At 40.2% G+C, this 14,373-nt stretch overlaps 1 protein-coding gene across 1 annotated transcript in view; it reads right to left on the bottom strand.

Moving 5' to 3' along the window:
- The window catches only part of tenm4 (teneurin transmembrane protein 4), a 349,240-nt gene that overhangs the window by 22,110 nt on the left and 312,757 nt on the right, over nucleotides 1-14,373 (bottom strand). Inside the window, exon 27 of the mRNA XM_063016253.1 lies at nucleotides 8,447-8,682. Coding sequence (XP_062872323.1) covers nucleotides 8,447-8,682 — 236 coding nt within the window. The remainder of the gene's footprint in view (nucleotides 1-8,446; nucleotides 8,683-14,373) is intronic.

Genomic DNA, 14,373 nt, shown 5'->3' with positions numbered 1-14,373 from the left:
TGGTTAGCATAGTGTTTAGCATAGTTCAGGGTTTGTGTGTCTTGTCTTGTAAAACCAAGTCTTGTCCAATGTTGAAATGAATAAATGTTATGTAACATCTCGGCATGTGTGTCCGCCCTTGTCTCCTGTATTGAGCCCTTCATTACAACCAGTATTAAAATCTCCAATTTGAGCCATGGAAGCTCTTTGTTGGTTCATACTAGAAGCCCTAGTATTCAAGTCTTCTGGCATTGAAGAGTCAAGAGTCTTGGCTACCCAACAACCTTGGGCAGTTTGTGGTTTGTCCATCCTCAGACCTCTGTCCATGACTTACTTCTCATTTGCATAATATTAAACTCTGCTTATCATTCTTTTGAATTCCAGACTGGCTACTTGGCATTGCTTCCTGTTGGTATGTCACCTCGTTAACTCAAATTTAAAAGGAATAAATTTCAGCCATACTGTTGCAAAAATTGGGTAATAACCAAATACATATTATGCTGTAATACACACTGCAAATATTAAGGTAGGGTAACTTGGGTGCCAGTTTTGATTTTCTAAATTGCCACAGCCCTGATGACCATCTGTTATTTTTCCCCCAAAATCATTCATGATGAAAGTACAATTTTTCCAATGCCCTCTGTTTCTTCAAGTCATGATTAAAGCAGGTTGATCACTCCAGGCATCCAAGCAGCCAGTCTGCCACTGAGCTTTGCATGTCTTAGCAAAGCCTTAAAGCGGCTTTGCCGACTGTTGTTGGCTGGTGTCCAGTGGCACCGGAGGATGCTGAAAATAACGGTGTGAAAGTGCTCTTGCATCTCGGATGCACGCTGGGAGCTCTCGTCTGTGAAGGGACAATTACACCAAGGCCAATTAATGTCACTAATACCTATTTGAGAAGATTATTTTACACTAAAAGTAAGGAGCTTATGAATAGAAGAATTCTCAGCAGGAGCAAGAAAATGAAGGCATTAAAGACACGGCTCCAAAGAAGCCTCTCTTACTTGTGGGACTGGTGAGAGCCAGCGGTTTGCTGTTCTTGTACTCTAGTCTCTACTCTACACTCTTTATCCTACAACAAAGAGAAACAAAGCCCCACAATGTGCGTTGAGAAATATGCATGTGGAAATTTTTTTTCCTCTCAAAAACAGTTTGGCATAGATATATCAGGCCTCTAGAGAATGAGACCCACTCAAAAGGCATTGGATCTCTTCTAAATGAGCTTGGCTTATGCCAAGTTCACACTATACGACTTTCAGATCGGTTAGATTGCTGTACAGCTCACACTACACAACTGGACCTCTTGTAATCGGGAGTCTTTTATGTCGTTGTGGTTTTAACACTACACGACTGATCGGCGACAGGGGATCACACACTACACCATCAGGAGGAATGTCAAGAAAACACACGTGAGAAGTGACAATGGGTTTAATGATACCATGTCCAAAAATGCACGCCAACAATAAGCGAGCAATCAAAGCTGATGTGCAGCGTAAAATCAAGTAGGGAAAATAAATGAATCCAAGTGGATTGGGCTACTAAACCAGCAGGGATTGTCTGTTCTGTAGTGAGTTGGAGGTAAATAAATATTTTTGCAATGCAGCATGGGTATGATGGTTTGGTGTGGACGATAAGGTCACAAATACTGTAAAGCTTGTGTGTGCCGATGTATTCTGATAGAAACTATATTACGCCCTGTCCCACGTTTTTACAGCTCCTCCCCTGGGTTTCCCCTCACCCCTTATCTTGCATTCTCATTGGCTGTAGTTCTACATAGCACTTGCTGCCACTCGCAACCTGCTCGCAACACCTTTCACACTACATGATTTTGAGTCCCGGCTGGTCCAGATATTTAACATGCTAGATATTTTACTTGAGTCATTCACACATAGCGATCGAGAGCCGAGTTTCGAGCCCAGAGTGAACATCCACTTGCCTCCGAGCTGGTACATCTAGCGGTGACCAGTCGGCGAGTGAAAATCAGGGCAAAAATTGTGTAGTGTGAACTAGGCATTAGGAAGACAAAGAAACTATTGGGAGGTTTAAGCTTGTAGGACAAAAGTAGAACTTTATTTTAAATAATTTAAAGGTTATATGTACTGAAATAGGTTAAAACACATGAGTGTAAGACTTGACTTGCATTTTTATAATCTAAAATAAAGGATGGATACTGGCACAAATAAAGACTGGACACAATATTAAAAATACTAAGACTTAATAATAATATTTAATATATAGTTTTTATAGTCAAATCTTGGTCACTACTTTTTCTATAGCTTAAAAATCTTGTTTAGCTTTAGCTCTACCTACATACCAACCCATTGCTTATGCAATAGGTTTGGCGTCTATCATAAAACAGCAACTGGCAATCATTCAGGAGTCTCCACCTCCAACTAGACCCATGAATCAGCTGCATGAGTCCATTCCTTTACACGCATCACACACTGTACACAAACACTTCAACCTACCACAACACAAGGGCGGCACAGTGGCTAAGTGGGTAGCACTGTTGCCTCACAGCAAGAAGGTCCTGGATTCAATCATCAGGTGGGGCCGTCCGAGTCCTTTCTGTGTGGAGTTTGCATGTTCTCCCTGTGTGTCCGTGGGTTTACCCTGGGTGCTCCGGTTTCCTCCCACAGTCCAAAGACATTCAAGTGAGGTGAATTGGAGATACTAAATTGTCCAAGACAATAAAACCTTGTCCAAGGTGTTCGATAAAACCTTGTGAACTGATGAATCTTGTGTAATGAGTAACTACCGTATCTGTCGTGGATGTAACCAAAGGGTGTAAAACATGACGTTAAAAATCCAAAGATAAATCCAGAGATAAACTGACATCAAAGCTGATTTATAGACTTTTTAATTCATATCTGATCTGTGGGAACATTTATAAATACAATTGTTCATTTTATACATGCTAGAACTACTTGTTTCTAATCCCCTGTGGTTGTGTTTTGGCCTCGGGATGACCGCAGACTGACACGCAGTAGTAGCCGTCTGCTTCCACTCCGTTCCAAGACCACCAATCCTAACTCACGACCAATTAAATTATTTTATTTTACAATGATTGACACTGTGACAGCAAAATCGAGACGATCATCAGTAAAGTCGGCTTTACTCTAATCCCACTCCGCAACCTCATCACACTCTTCAGTCTTTCCCATTTCCCATTCCCAAGGGAAAAGGACATGGAAACAAAAAGTACGGCTCCAAATGATGGACTGTCCTGATGATTCATAGACACAATAATAAAACTTAAAAAAATTTGTTTAACTATTCTCTCTTTTTTCAATGTATTTTCTCCCTTTTTCTCCCGATTTTTTGCGTCGTGTCCAATTTTCACCCAACTGCGTTATGCTTCCTCTCTACTGGTGTTGACCCCCACTCCGATTGAGGAGAGCAAACTGACACATGCCCCCTCCGACACGTGTGCAGAACCGACTGCATCTTTTCATATGCGAATCAGCTTTGTGCACGGAGAGCCACACCCTGATCGCATTATTAGCATTATCAATCAGCCATCAGAGGTCGTAATTGCATCAGTTATAAGGTCCCTATCCAGCTCCCACGCTGGATGAACAACAGCCAAACGTTGTTCATGCAGTTGCCCAGCCCAGACAAATGGCAGAGCTGAGATTCGATACAATGAGTTAGAAATTTTATCGCTGCACCACTTGAGCGACCTATTTGCATTTCTCATATTACCCTGTACCTCTGACTTCCATTTCAAACAGGTCCCAGTCGTCTCCCTGATAAGGACTGTATCTTATTTGTTCTTTGCTATTTTTCCCTCCCTCAAGCAAATAACTATCTTGACTTGTGGTATAAATGCATTCAGTATATCAAAACACTTTAAATGCAGTATTTGAAACTGATGCTTTGAGGGTAACTTTCCGGATTTGTGCAATTTTAAAGCTTCACATGGTAAACAGTAGAAGGGAAAATTTTCCCCCTATTACGCTCCCGAAGCCTTGGGGCAGATAGGTGGCCGTGTTGCCATGGAGAGAAGTGGAATTGTGAAGTATTGGCAGCAGAAGTCATGAGCTTTCCTAGCAGCATAGGGTTGCTATGGTGATAGGCACATGGCACTGGCACAGATACATCAATTGAGCTGCCACTTATCTGCTTCCTATTAGGACTTGGGAGTGAGTGCACACGACACGTGTGTGTTTAAGTGTGTTTGTAAGTATACACACTTGGTCATGGCAGACATAGTTTGATTATTTCTGCCACTGGGTAGATTAAGAATGGGGAGGGGGGGGGGTAGAATTGGTTCTACAATGGCATTTAATCATGTGACATGACCTCTAATCCACTTGGTTCACATGATCACCTGAAAGCAGTTGTGAATAGGCAATATTTCATCCACATATTTAGGCACACACTGTATGTGCAGTGGTTGCCTAGAGGTTAAGGTACTGGACTAGTAACCAAAAGGTCGCTGGTTCCACCCCCACGACTGCCAGTTTGTCACTGTTGGGCCCTTCAGTAAGGCTCTTAATCCTTTATTGCTTAGACTGTATACTGTCACAGTACTGTAAGTCGCTTAAATGGCAAAAATGTAAATGTAAGCTTAAATATAAAGGCCAGTTTGTGAACTGTAGATAGATAGAAGTTCATTCTGTGATCACTGTTTTTAGGGTTTTAAGTTAAGGTTTTACCACAGAATTAGGAGTCTTTTTTGGACTTGTATTCCTAAATGCAGTAAACGTAGGTCAGTAAACCATGGTACTGTATCAATCTGTTGATATTAGCCTGTAAAGTAGTTCATTAACACGTCATTCACTTATTTCACACTTAATTAAGCTATCCAATTTACATGACAGACCAAAATGTCATGGCAGACTTTATGATTCACATATATTAATCAGCCCTGGCCAGTAACTGTATTTATAAAGTAGTTGTACTGGGTAAACTGAAAACACATACCCGCACAGCTATGTATAACACCTAAGCCTAGTTTATATATTCTATATTCTTTAAGCCAAAACACTGGATTATTTATTTATTTTATTAGGATTTTAACATCATGTTTTACTCACTTTGATTACATTCATGGCAGGACAGGTAATTACTGGTTACACAAGATTCAATTGTTGGACAATTTTGTATCTCCAATTCACCTCACTTGCATGTCTTTGGACTGTGGGTGGAAACCTACATAGAGACTAGGAGAACATGAAAAGACCACACAGAAAGGACCTGGACCTTCTTGCTGTGAGCTGACAGTGCTACCCACCGAGCCAAAGTGTTGCTCAAAACATGGGATGATAAAACCAGCTCCTATAAACTATTTGTTGCCATTTGTTAAAATGGCACTTTGTGATCAGGTGTCCACCACATTGCATGAATTTTAAAAACATTTAGGTGACCATAAAATCACATAAGTTGTCTTGTAGCTTGGAAAACTAGGCAGCAACTGATGCAATTTTCCCAATATTGCAAAAAACTTGCTGCTATTACCACACAGCGAGAAAAGTGCAAGGCAAACTGTGCAGTAACTAAGTTGCACACTTTGATTGTTTCTCTTATCACCTTGTTGGAAGTTGGAACTCACCCACCAGACCTAAAGGGACACGACTTTCCTCCTGAGCAATACCTAAAAATTAAATGTGAGGTGTACCAAATCAGTTTCTGTATGTGCATTAAGGAGACGGATGGAAATGTCTGAGAGGTACAGTAGGAAAAGCCTCTGAGTTTCATTCATCAGGGGGAATCATGGATGCCCTGGCTGTTGACCCAGCCCTCAGGGTCACCAAGCAGGAGGCTACAGAATGATGGATTGACTGCTGAGCTGTGCTCTCTCTCTCTCTCTCTCTCTCTCTTTCTCTCACCCAATTCACTCACTCACTCTGACCTTGGCAAACACTGTAGGGATTGGGTCAGAGCATAACAGGGCCGTCATAAAAACAACCATCATTCTAAAAGACATATTCACTCTTCAATGTCTAAAGACTGGAGGACAGTACACACGTTCGGCCGCTGTGGAACTCAATTTAGTGTGATTATCATTGTGTTATGGGCAGTGGACACGATCAGTCACCGATGATAGGTTACACGTTACTCGATTTGTCAACTGCTGACACAGACAGTCTAGTAACATAATAACCTTGTCCCTTAAAAATAAATGTAATCATTGTCTGTGCGGCTAACAAAGAGTGCAAATGCAAGTTAGGAGTGTACTACCAAATTAAAATCAATACATGAACAATGACAAGAAGCAGAACTAACTTTCCTGGGTTTAAGCTCACCTGAATTGGACTGATGAATGGTGGAAATGATTAGTTGTATTCTGCAGGTTATAAAGTAAAGGAGCACCAATATTTTTAACCAGAGTTGTTTTTACACTCACTGTCCATTTCATCAGCTCCACTTACCATATAGAAGCACTTTGTAGTTCTACAATTACTGACTGTTTCTCTGCATGCTTTTTTATCCTGCTTTCACCCTGTTCTTCAATGGTCAGGACCACCAAAGAGCAGATATTATTTAGGTGGTAGATCATTCTCAGCCCTGCAGTGACACTGACATGGTGGCGGTGTGTTAGTGTGTGTTGTGCTGGTATGAGTGGATCAGACACAGCAGCGCTGCTGGAGTTTTTAAATACCGTGTCCACTCACTGTTCACTTTATTAGACACTCCTACCTAGTTGGTCCACCTTGTAGATGTAAAGTCAGAGACGATCGCTCATCTATTGCTGCTGTTTGAGTTGGTCATCTTCTAGACTTTTATGAGTGGTCACAGGACGCTGCCCATGGGGCGCTCTTGAATGGATATATTTTTGGTTGGTGGACAATTCTCAGTCCAGCAGTGACAGTGAGGTGTTTAAAAACTCCATCAGCATTTCTGTCTTATCCACTCATACCAGCACAACACACACTAACACACCACCACCAAGTCAATGTCACTGCAGTGCTGAGAATGACCCACCACCCAAATAATACCTGCTCTGTGGTGGTCCTGGGAGAGTCCTGATCATTAAAGAACTGCATGAAAGGGGGCTAAGAAAGCATGTAGATAAAACAGATGGACTACAGTCAGTAATTGTAGAACTGCAAAGTGCTTCTATATGGTAAGTGGAGCTGATAAAATAGGTGTGTGTAGAAACGAGGTGGTTTTAATGTTATGGTTGATTGGTGTATTTAGTCCCCAAATGATTGTTAATTGTTGTTTAAAAGATAGATGGTGTTATACATGTTTGGAGGGTGCAGACTACTGTTTGATGACTTAGAAAACACTTAAAAGCACTGTGTGGAGGCTTTAGCACCTACCCAAAATTACCCAATGACTAGAAAAACCAGGCTATGTATACAACATCTGTAAGATTATAAATAATCCGCTATTACATTCAAAACTAAAGCTTCTCCTCTTACTTAAGTCAGTATGTATCAGAGATACACCGATATTGCTTGGCGGCGTGCAATCCTTTCTCACTGTGGGGGTTTTACTGACAGATTGACTTTGTGGGATGTGTGTTTCTGTTTCTGTAACCGCAGGGCCACAGCGGGCACTTTTCTATATGTGCTAGGGACTGTGTGGGCATGTGTCACCTCAGGGATTTATAGTGTGTGTGTGTGTGTGAATAGAAACGGGGACTGGATCTGTTTTGGATTAGTGGGCGATGAGTGTGATTGAGCATATACACCGAGTCAGATTCTCTTGTGGGAAGAAAAGTCCGTGCCAAGCAAACATGATCGTGGTATAGGCAGTTCAAATACAAGTAATCAGAAACATACATAAGACTAGGAGGGATTTTTTAACCATGTCACCTGAACAATAGGGCATTTATAACATATTTTACTAGTTAATGAATGGTATTCTTGGAGGCCCCTCTAGTACAATACTTAAGTATCAATTTTATTTATAATATTTAATTAAAGCAACTTCTACTCCTAAGCAACTGATTATTTTATTGTAATACAATGAATGAACGTACACCAATTATGACCACCTTCCTAATATTGTGTTGGTCCCCCTTTTGCTGCCAAAACATCCCTGACCCGTCGAGGCATGGAGTCTGACACTTTTCTATCAGAACCAGCATTAATTTCTTCAGCAATTTGAGCTGCAATAGCTCGTCTGTTGGATCGGACCACACAAGTCAGCCTTTGCTCCCCACATGCATCAATAAGTCTTGGCCGCCCATGACCCTGTCGCCAGTTTACCACTGTTTTTTCCTTGGACCACTGCAGACCGGGAACACCCCACAAGAGCTGAAGTTTTGGAAATGCTCTGACCCAGTCGTCTAGCCATCACAATTTGGCCCTCGTCAAACTCGCTCAAATCCTTACGCTCGCCCATTTTTCCTGCTTCTAACACATCAACTTTGAGGACAAAATGTTCACTTGCTGCCTAATATATCCCACCCACTAACAGGTGCCGTGATGAAGAGATAATCAGTGTTATTCACTTCACCTGTCAGTGGTCATAATGTTATGCCTGGTCAGTGTATATGACCTGAACTCACCCTAAGTCGGCGACCGTAAACTGTGACCTGTCCTCGTGCTTGTTCTTTCCGCTGTCTCCATTCCACCAGGTTAAGGCCGTTGTCTATAGGAAGGGTGACGTTCCTCTTGCTGATGGTTGGATTGACAGTTCCAGAAAGCAGGTGAGGTTCTGTGTGCAGCGACACCTCCATGCCGTTAGCAAGAACCAGTCGAAGGGCACCATCCAGTCCTATGTAGTAACTGTTCTTGACTTGATCTGTAATGAGAAGAAAATGAAACAGGTGTTAGAACATTTTGAATTATATTAGGCCATAGCCAGTCTATTGGGGAAACTTAGTATTTTGATGCATGCCTACTCAGATTTGGATTACGATCTCTCCCTAAAACCACCTCCTTGTTTCTACACACACTGTCCATTTTATCAGCTCCACTTACCATATAGAAGCACTTTGTAGTTCTACAATTACTGACTGTAGTCCATCTGTTTCTCTGCATGCTTTGTTAGCCCCCTTTCATGCTTCAATGATCAGGACCCCCACAGGACAACCACAGAGCAGGTATTATTAAGGTGGTGGTGTGTTAGTGTGTGTTGTGCTGGTATGAGTGGATAAGCTGCTGGAGTTTTTAAATACCTCACTGTCACTGCTGGACTAAGAATAGTCCACCAACCAAAAATATTCAGCCAACAGCGCCCCGTGGGCAGTGTCCTGTGACCACTGCTGAAGGTCTAGAAGATGACCAACACAAACAGCGGCAATAGATGAGCGATCAGCTCTGACTTTACGTCTACAAGGTGGACCAACTAGGTAGGAGTGTCTAATAGAGTGGACAGTGAGTGGACACGGTATTTAAAAACTCCAGCAGTGCTGCTATGTCTGATCCACTCATACCAGCACAACACACACTAACACACCACCAACATGTCATTGTCACTGCAGTGCTGAGAATAATCCACCAACCAAATAATACCTACTCTGTAGTGGTCCTGGGAGAGTCCTGATCATTGAAGAACAGGGTGAAAGGAGGTTTAAAAAGTATGTAGAGAAATGTAGAACTATAAAGTGCTTCTATATGGTAAGTGGAGCTGATAAAATGGACAGTGTGTGTAGAAACAAGGAGGTGGTTTAATGTCATGGTTGATCAATGTATATCCTGAAGGAAGCACATGTTAGTCTTCACCCACTCTGATCGCTAAAATTGTAAATTGGCAACAGTTAAGACTAAATAGTGGGAATGTACAGTCTGTATGGATTTCACAAACATTAATATCAGTATATTAGGACCTTAATATGTTGTTTAGCCCAAAAAGTAAGCATTAACTGAGTGATGCTAGAAAATCCCAAAATAAAAGGGTGTGTGCAGACTGCACATTACAGGGTTTACTTTGGACTGAGCCTGAAGCTAGTTTTCTATAAATGTACAAAACACACATACATAAATCATACTGAAATAAAATAGAGGGAAAAAGTAAAAGGAAAAGAGTAAAACAGCCAAAACATGCTGAAAGCCTCAGAAATTAATCAACAATAAAAGACAGGAAAAACCACTGCAGCACACAAGTAAGCTTCAGTCAGCACAAGGCCCACCATGAATAAAACTCATTACTGGCCACTGCGAATTAACGACTCGTCAAAAGCCACACTAATTACGCTTCAGTGCTCTCAAGCTAAACAGAATGTGTAGCCAGCGTTCTCTTCCCTTCAAAAAACACATTCAGTGCAAACCAGTAAGTGAAAGTAAAGCAAATTAAATAACTGCATGATCTCACTGGGAGTTTGAAAAAGCGTGCTGCATGATTTATACATTTATACTAATGTTAGTATGGATGAAATGGTTAGAACAGCCTGGTAAATCTGAAATACATTGATGATGTCCATGATTCTTTTATGGAGGTGCAATTTTACTTTATTATGTCTTTAGAGCACTGACACATGTACAATATAACTAAATGCTATGCAAGAAAACAATAAGTAAATATTTCATTATTTGCATATTTATGACAATTATACACCAACTAGGCATAACATTATGACCACTGACAGGTGAAGTGAATAACACCGATTATCTCTTAATCACAGCACCTGTTAGTGGGTGAGATATATTAGGCAGCAAGTTATCCAAGGACCAAATTGTGTTGGCTAGACGACTGGGTCAGAGCATCTCAAAAACTGCAGCTCTTGTGGGGTGTTCCCGGTCTGCAGTAGTCAGTATCTACCAAAAAGTGGTCCAAGGAAGGAACAGTGGAAAACCGGCAACAGGGTCATGGGCGGCCAAGGCTCATTGATGCAACAGATGCGCTACTGTAGCTCAAATTGCTGAAGAAGTTGGAATGCTGGTTCTGATAAAAAAGGTGTCAGAATACACAGTGGATCACAGTTGCAGGGCTGCAAAAAGGTGGACCAACACAATATTAAGAAGGTGGTTAAAATGTTAGGCCTGATCAGTGTATAGACGTGTCAGCAGCAGTTAGTACTGGAATCAAATAATCTAATAAGTTTGCTTGACTTTGACTCAAGACTCAGGACGAATACAAACTAAACCAAAAATTTAGGACAAACTGCATCCCTTATAATTACTGTCTGAGAACGACAGATTTAAAAATACTTCAAGGGCCATTTACCCTATCAGCATGGATGGGCACAAAGTCACTGCTGCATTAATAAGTCAAGCTTATGAGCTTTTATAATGATTCAGACTGGAAGATATACTGTATAAGGAAGTTATTTAATTGTTCTAGACTTTGAAGTATGTTTTCTGAAAAAGCCGGGTCATAAATGTATTTATATATACACCGATCAAGCCTAACATTATGACCACCTTCCTAATATTGTGTTGGTCCCCCTCTTTGCTGCAAAAACAGCCCCGCAACTGCGATGCACTGTGTATTCTGACACCTTTCTATCAGAACCAGCATTAACTTCTTCAGCAATTTGAGCTACAGTAGCTCCCCACGTGCATGAATGAGCCTTGAGGATATAATGTTCACTTGCTGCCTAATATATCCCACCCACTAACAGGTGTCGTGATGAGGAGATAATTTTTCAGTGTTATTCACTTCACCCTTCAGTGGTCATAATGTATGTAATGGTCAGAAAGTTAAATAACATTATTACACTTTGTGACATGGCCTATCTGTTTTAAAACCAGCACATCAAAGTTTAGTTAAAGTTCGCTGTTAACACAGACAAAGAAAAATTCATCTGGGAGAGATTTCTGTGGTCAGGTTCGTAAACAAAGACTTAGTGATTTGACCACAATGACCAGACGTAAGGCATCAAAACAAAAGAATTTACACTGACAAGCCAAACATTAGTACCCGCTGTCTAATACGCTGACAAAACAGCTTTGACCCCTCAGACATGGACTCCACAGGACATCTAAAAGAGTCACATAGGTACCAGGGTATCCTTAAATGTTTGTATGTTGCAAGGTGGGTCATCCTACAGGGCATCCTGTTGATACACCCTACTAAAAGTCAAGTGTCAGAAAACCAACACAATTGGTTAAACACTACATATTTGACAAGAGGAGTAGTCAAAGAGTTGTTAGAATTGTTTGTGAAGCTCCTAAAGGCCAAAAAGACATTTTTATGATAATAGTACACATTATAAAACACAGGTTAATAAAAGTTTAGTACAGGACTGTAAATCAATAAATGAGAACACACACCCTTACAAGGAATGCCAACAAATACCACAAGGTGCCTTAGAGAGATGCATACATCCAACTGGTTCAGTATATAAGGGGAGCCAAAATGGTGTCCAGTTACAAAGCAGACAAGAGTGAATTAATTAGCAGTTAAGCGACTGGCTCTACATCCCGCCCACCCCCTGCATCTTTCTTTTTCTCTCTGTATCTCTCCACTGCAGATATACTGTGCAAGGTCATCGTTCTGCACTGACCAACAGCTCCTCCTATGCACAGCCTTGATGACTGGACTACAAATTTCATGCTCACAGTGATTTTTCACACACACAGTGCCAATGCCTGGCATGCAAACGTGCCAGTAACATAAGCTTGCTTTGGCCACCAGCATAATCGGCTGTGTTTTGGGTACCAAAATGATGCAGGTCTTGAATAAAGACACTTACGTGTGTAAGCACTCAAGCAACTGAATTGAAATGTTGTAGGGATTTAAAATGCATTTTCAATACATTTTCACTTCATCCAAATCAGGACCACAGTGTGTCTGGTGCTACTCAGAATCATTGGAAGCAGGGCATAAATAGACTCTGTTGCCCTGTGGTTAACTGCTGCCCTTTTCAAACACACATATGCTGTGATGGATTGATGCCCTGTTTACTGTTTAACTGCCCTGAGCTCAGTGTTCCGGACACAATATAATTCAGACCAGGATAAAACGGTTAGTAAAAATGAATGAATGACGTTTGAAGATAGGACTTCATTTGTTCCTGTCAATGGAAAGCACTATGTTGGAGAAACTAATTGCACTGTCAGTTTTAATCCTAATCTGCACATGCATTAAAATCTATTTTCCCAGCGTATCACATCTACCTGAGACTGTAAAAAAAATTAATTACAAAATAAACCACCGTGTCGCAATTTTAGGACAAGCACACACAAAGAAAAAAAATATTAAAATATAAAAAATATTTTTAATATAAATAATTTTATTTTTTATATTTTTTAAAAATGATTGTAGATTGTAAAATTGTTTGTCAATTTATATTAGTTAATATTTTTACTTATTTAAAGAAAAATATTTTTGCAATATTTTGTACTTGTTGCAATTACTCAGCAAAAAAAAGAATATAAATATAATATATAAATCTATTATTAATTTATCAATTAAAATATAATACAAAAAAAAAAAAATAATACAGTGGTACCTTGTAACTCAACGTCAGTTCGTTTTGGGAGTGGCGTTGAGTTTAAAGGCCGTTGTTTCAAGGTATTTTTCCTATAAGGATGTATGGGAAACCTGTTAATGCATTCCATGGTCCCATAGAACTGCATATATTTTAGGCTTATGTAAAATAATGGGGTTGTTTTTGACACTTATACACCGAGAATAACAATGATTCTTACAATTTCTCCAAACCCCGAGCTGTAACACAAGTTTAACAACAGTGAAGTTAAGTGAAACAGTAAGGAAAATCCACCTAAACACAGATACCAGATACATGTGGAGCTTTCAAAGTGAATCTGATTCTGAATCTGACAGTTATTCCACACAAATGCAGTTTCGCCTCATATGCACACTTTGATGACGTTTTACTGCACTGCTCAAGCCGAGCGCTAAACAAAGTGACTGTTCATTGTTAATTCGAAATTAAATAAATAAATTTTTAATATAACATACTGAACATGTTGAGTTTAAGGGAAACGTTGAGTTTAGGGGTACAAATTTCTCAACGAAGGGCGTTGAGTTTCAAAGATTTTGAGTTTAGGGGATGTTGAGTTACAAAGTACCACTGTATTTTTAAACAGTTAATTAATTGTATAACAAAACAGTAACAATATCATTCATAGTGTTGCATTTTTGGGACTTTTATGAAGGTTTTACCAGTTTTTACAGTATTTAAAATGTGTTCATTCCCATATATATAGATCATAAAGCTACTATACTATACATATAATATATAGAAGTTCTACAGTAAAAAAAGAAAAATCATTGGTGCTCAGAGGTGCAGAGGTCTAATCCCCTAGTCCAACATGGTAGAGAACTGGGTACTACAGTAGGATTCGCAGTGAAACCACTTGCTTGGATGGGCACACTAGAGACACAATTAACTGTGTCCCAGTAAGGAAAGGTTGGATTGCCAGTCAAGTGCTTACCTCTGCAATGGCTATAGCAATGGCTACTCTCTGGGTTGAGACACTATTACGTCTGGCAAAAGAATAAAGATTTTTTAAGTGATCTGTGAAAACAAGGTGGCTGTTGGCTTTACAAGTTGGAGAAGGCATGGGTGTTGTGTATGTGATG

Source organism: Trichomycterus rosablanca, chromosome 20 (genome assembly GCF_030014385.1).
Source record: "Trichomycterus rosablanca isolate fTriRos1 chromosome 20, fTriRos1.hap1, whole genome shotgun sequence".
NCBI lineage: Eukaryota > Metazoa > Chordata > Actinopteri > Siluriformes > Trichomycteridae > Trichomycterus > Trichomycterus rosablanca.
Note: the sequence above shows the minus strand (reverse complement) of the source record. Positions and strands in the feature narration are given on the sequence as shown.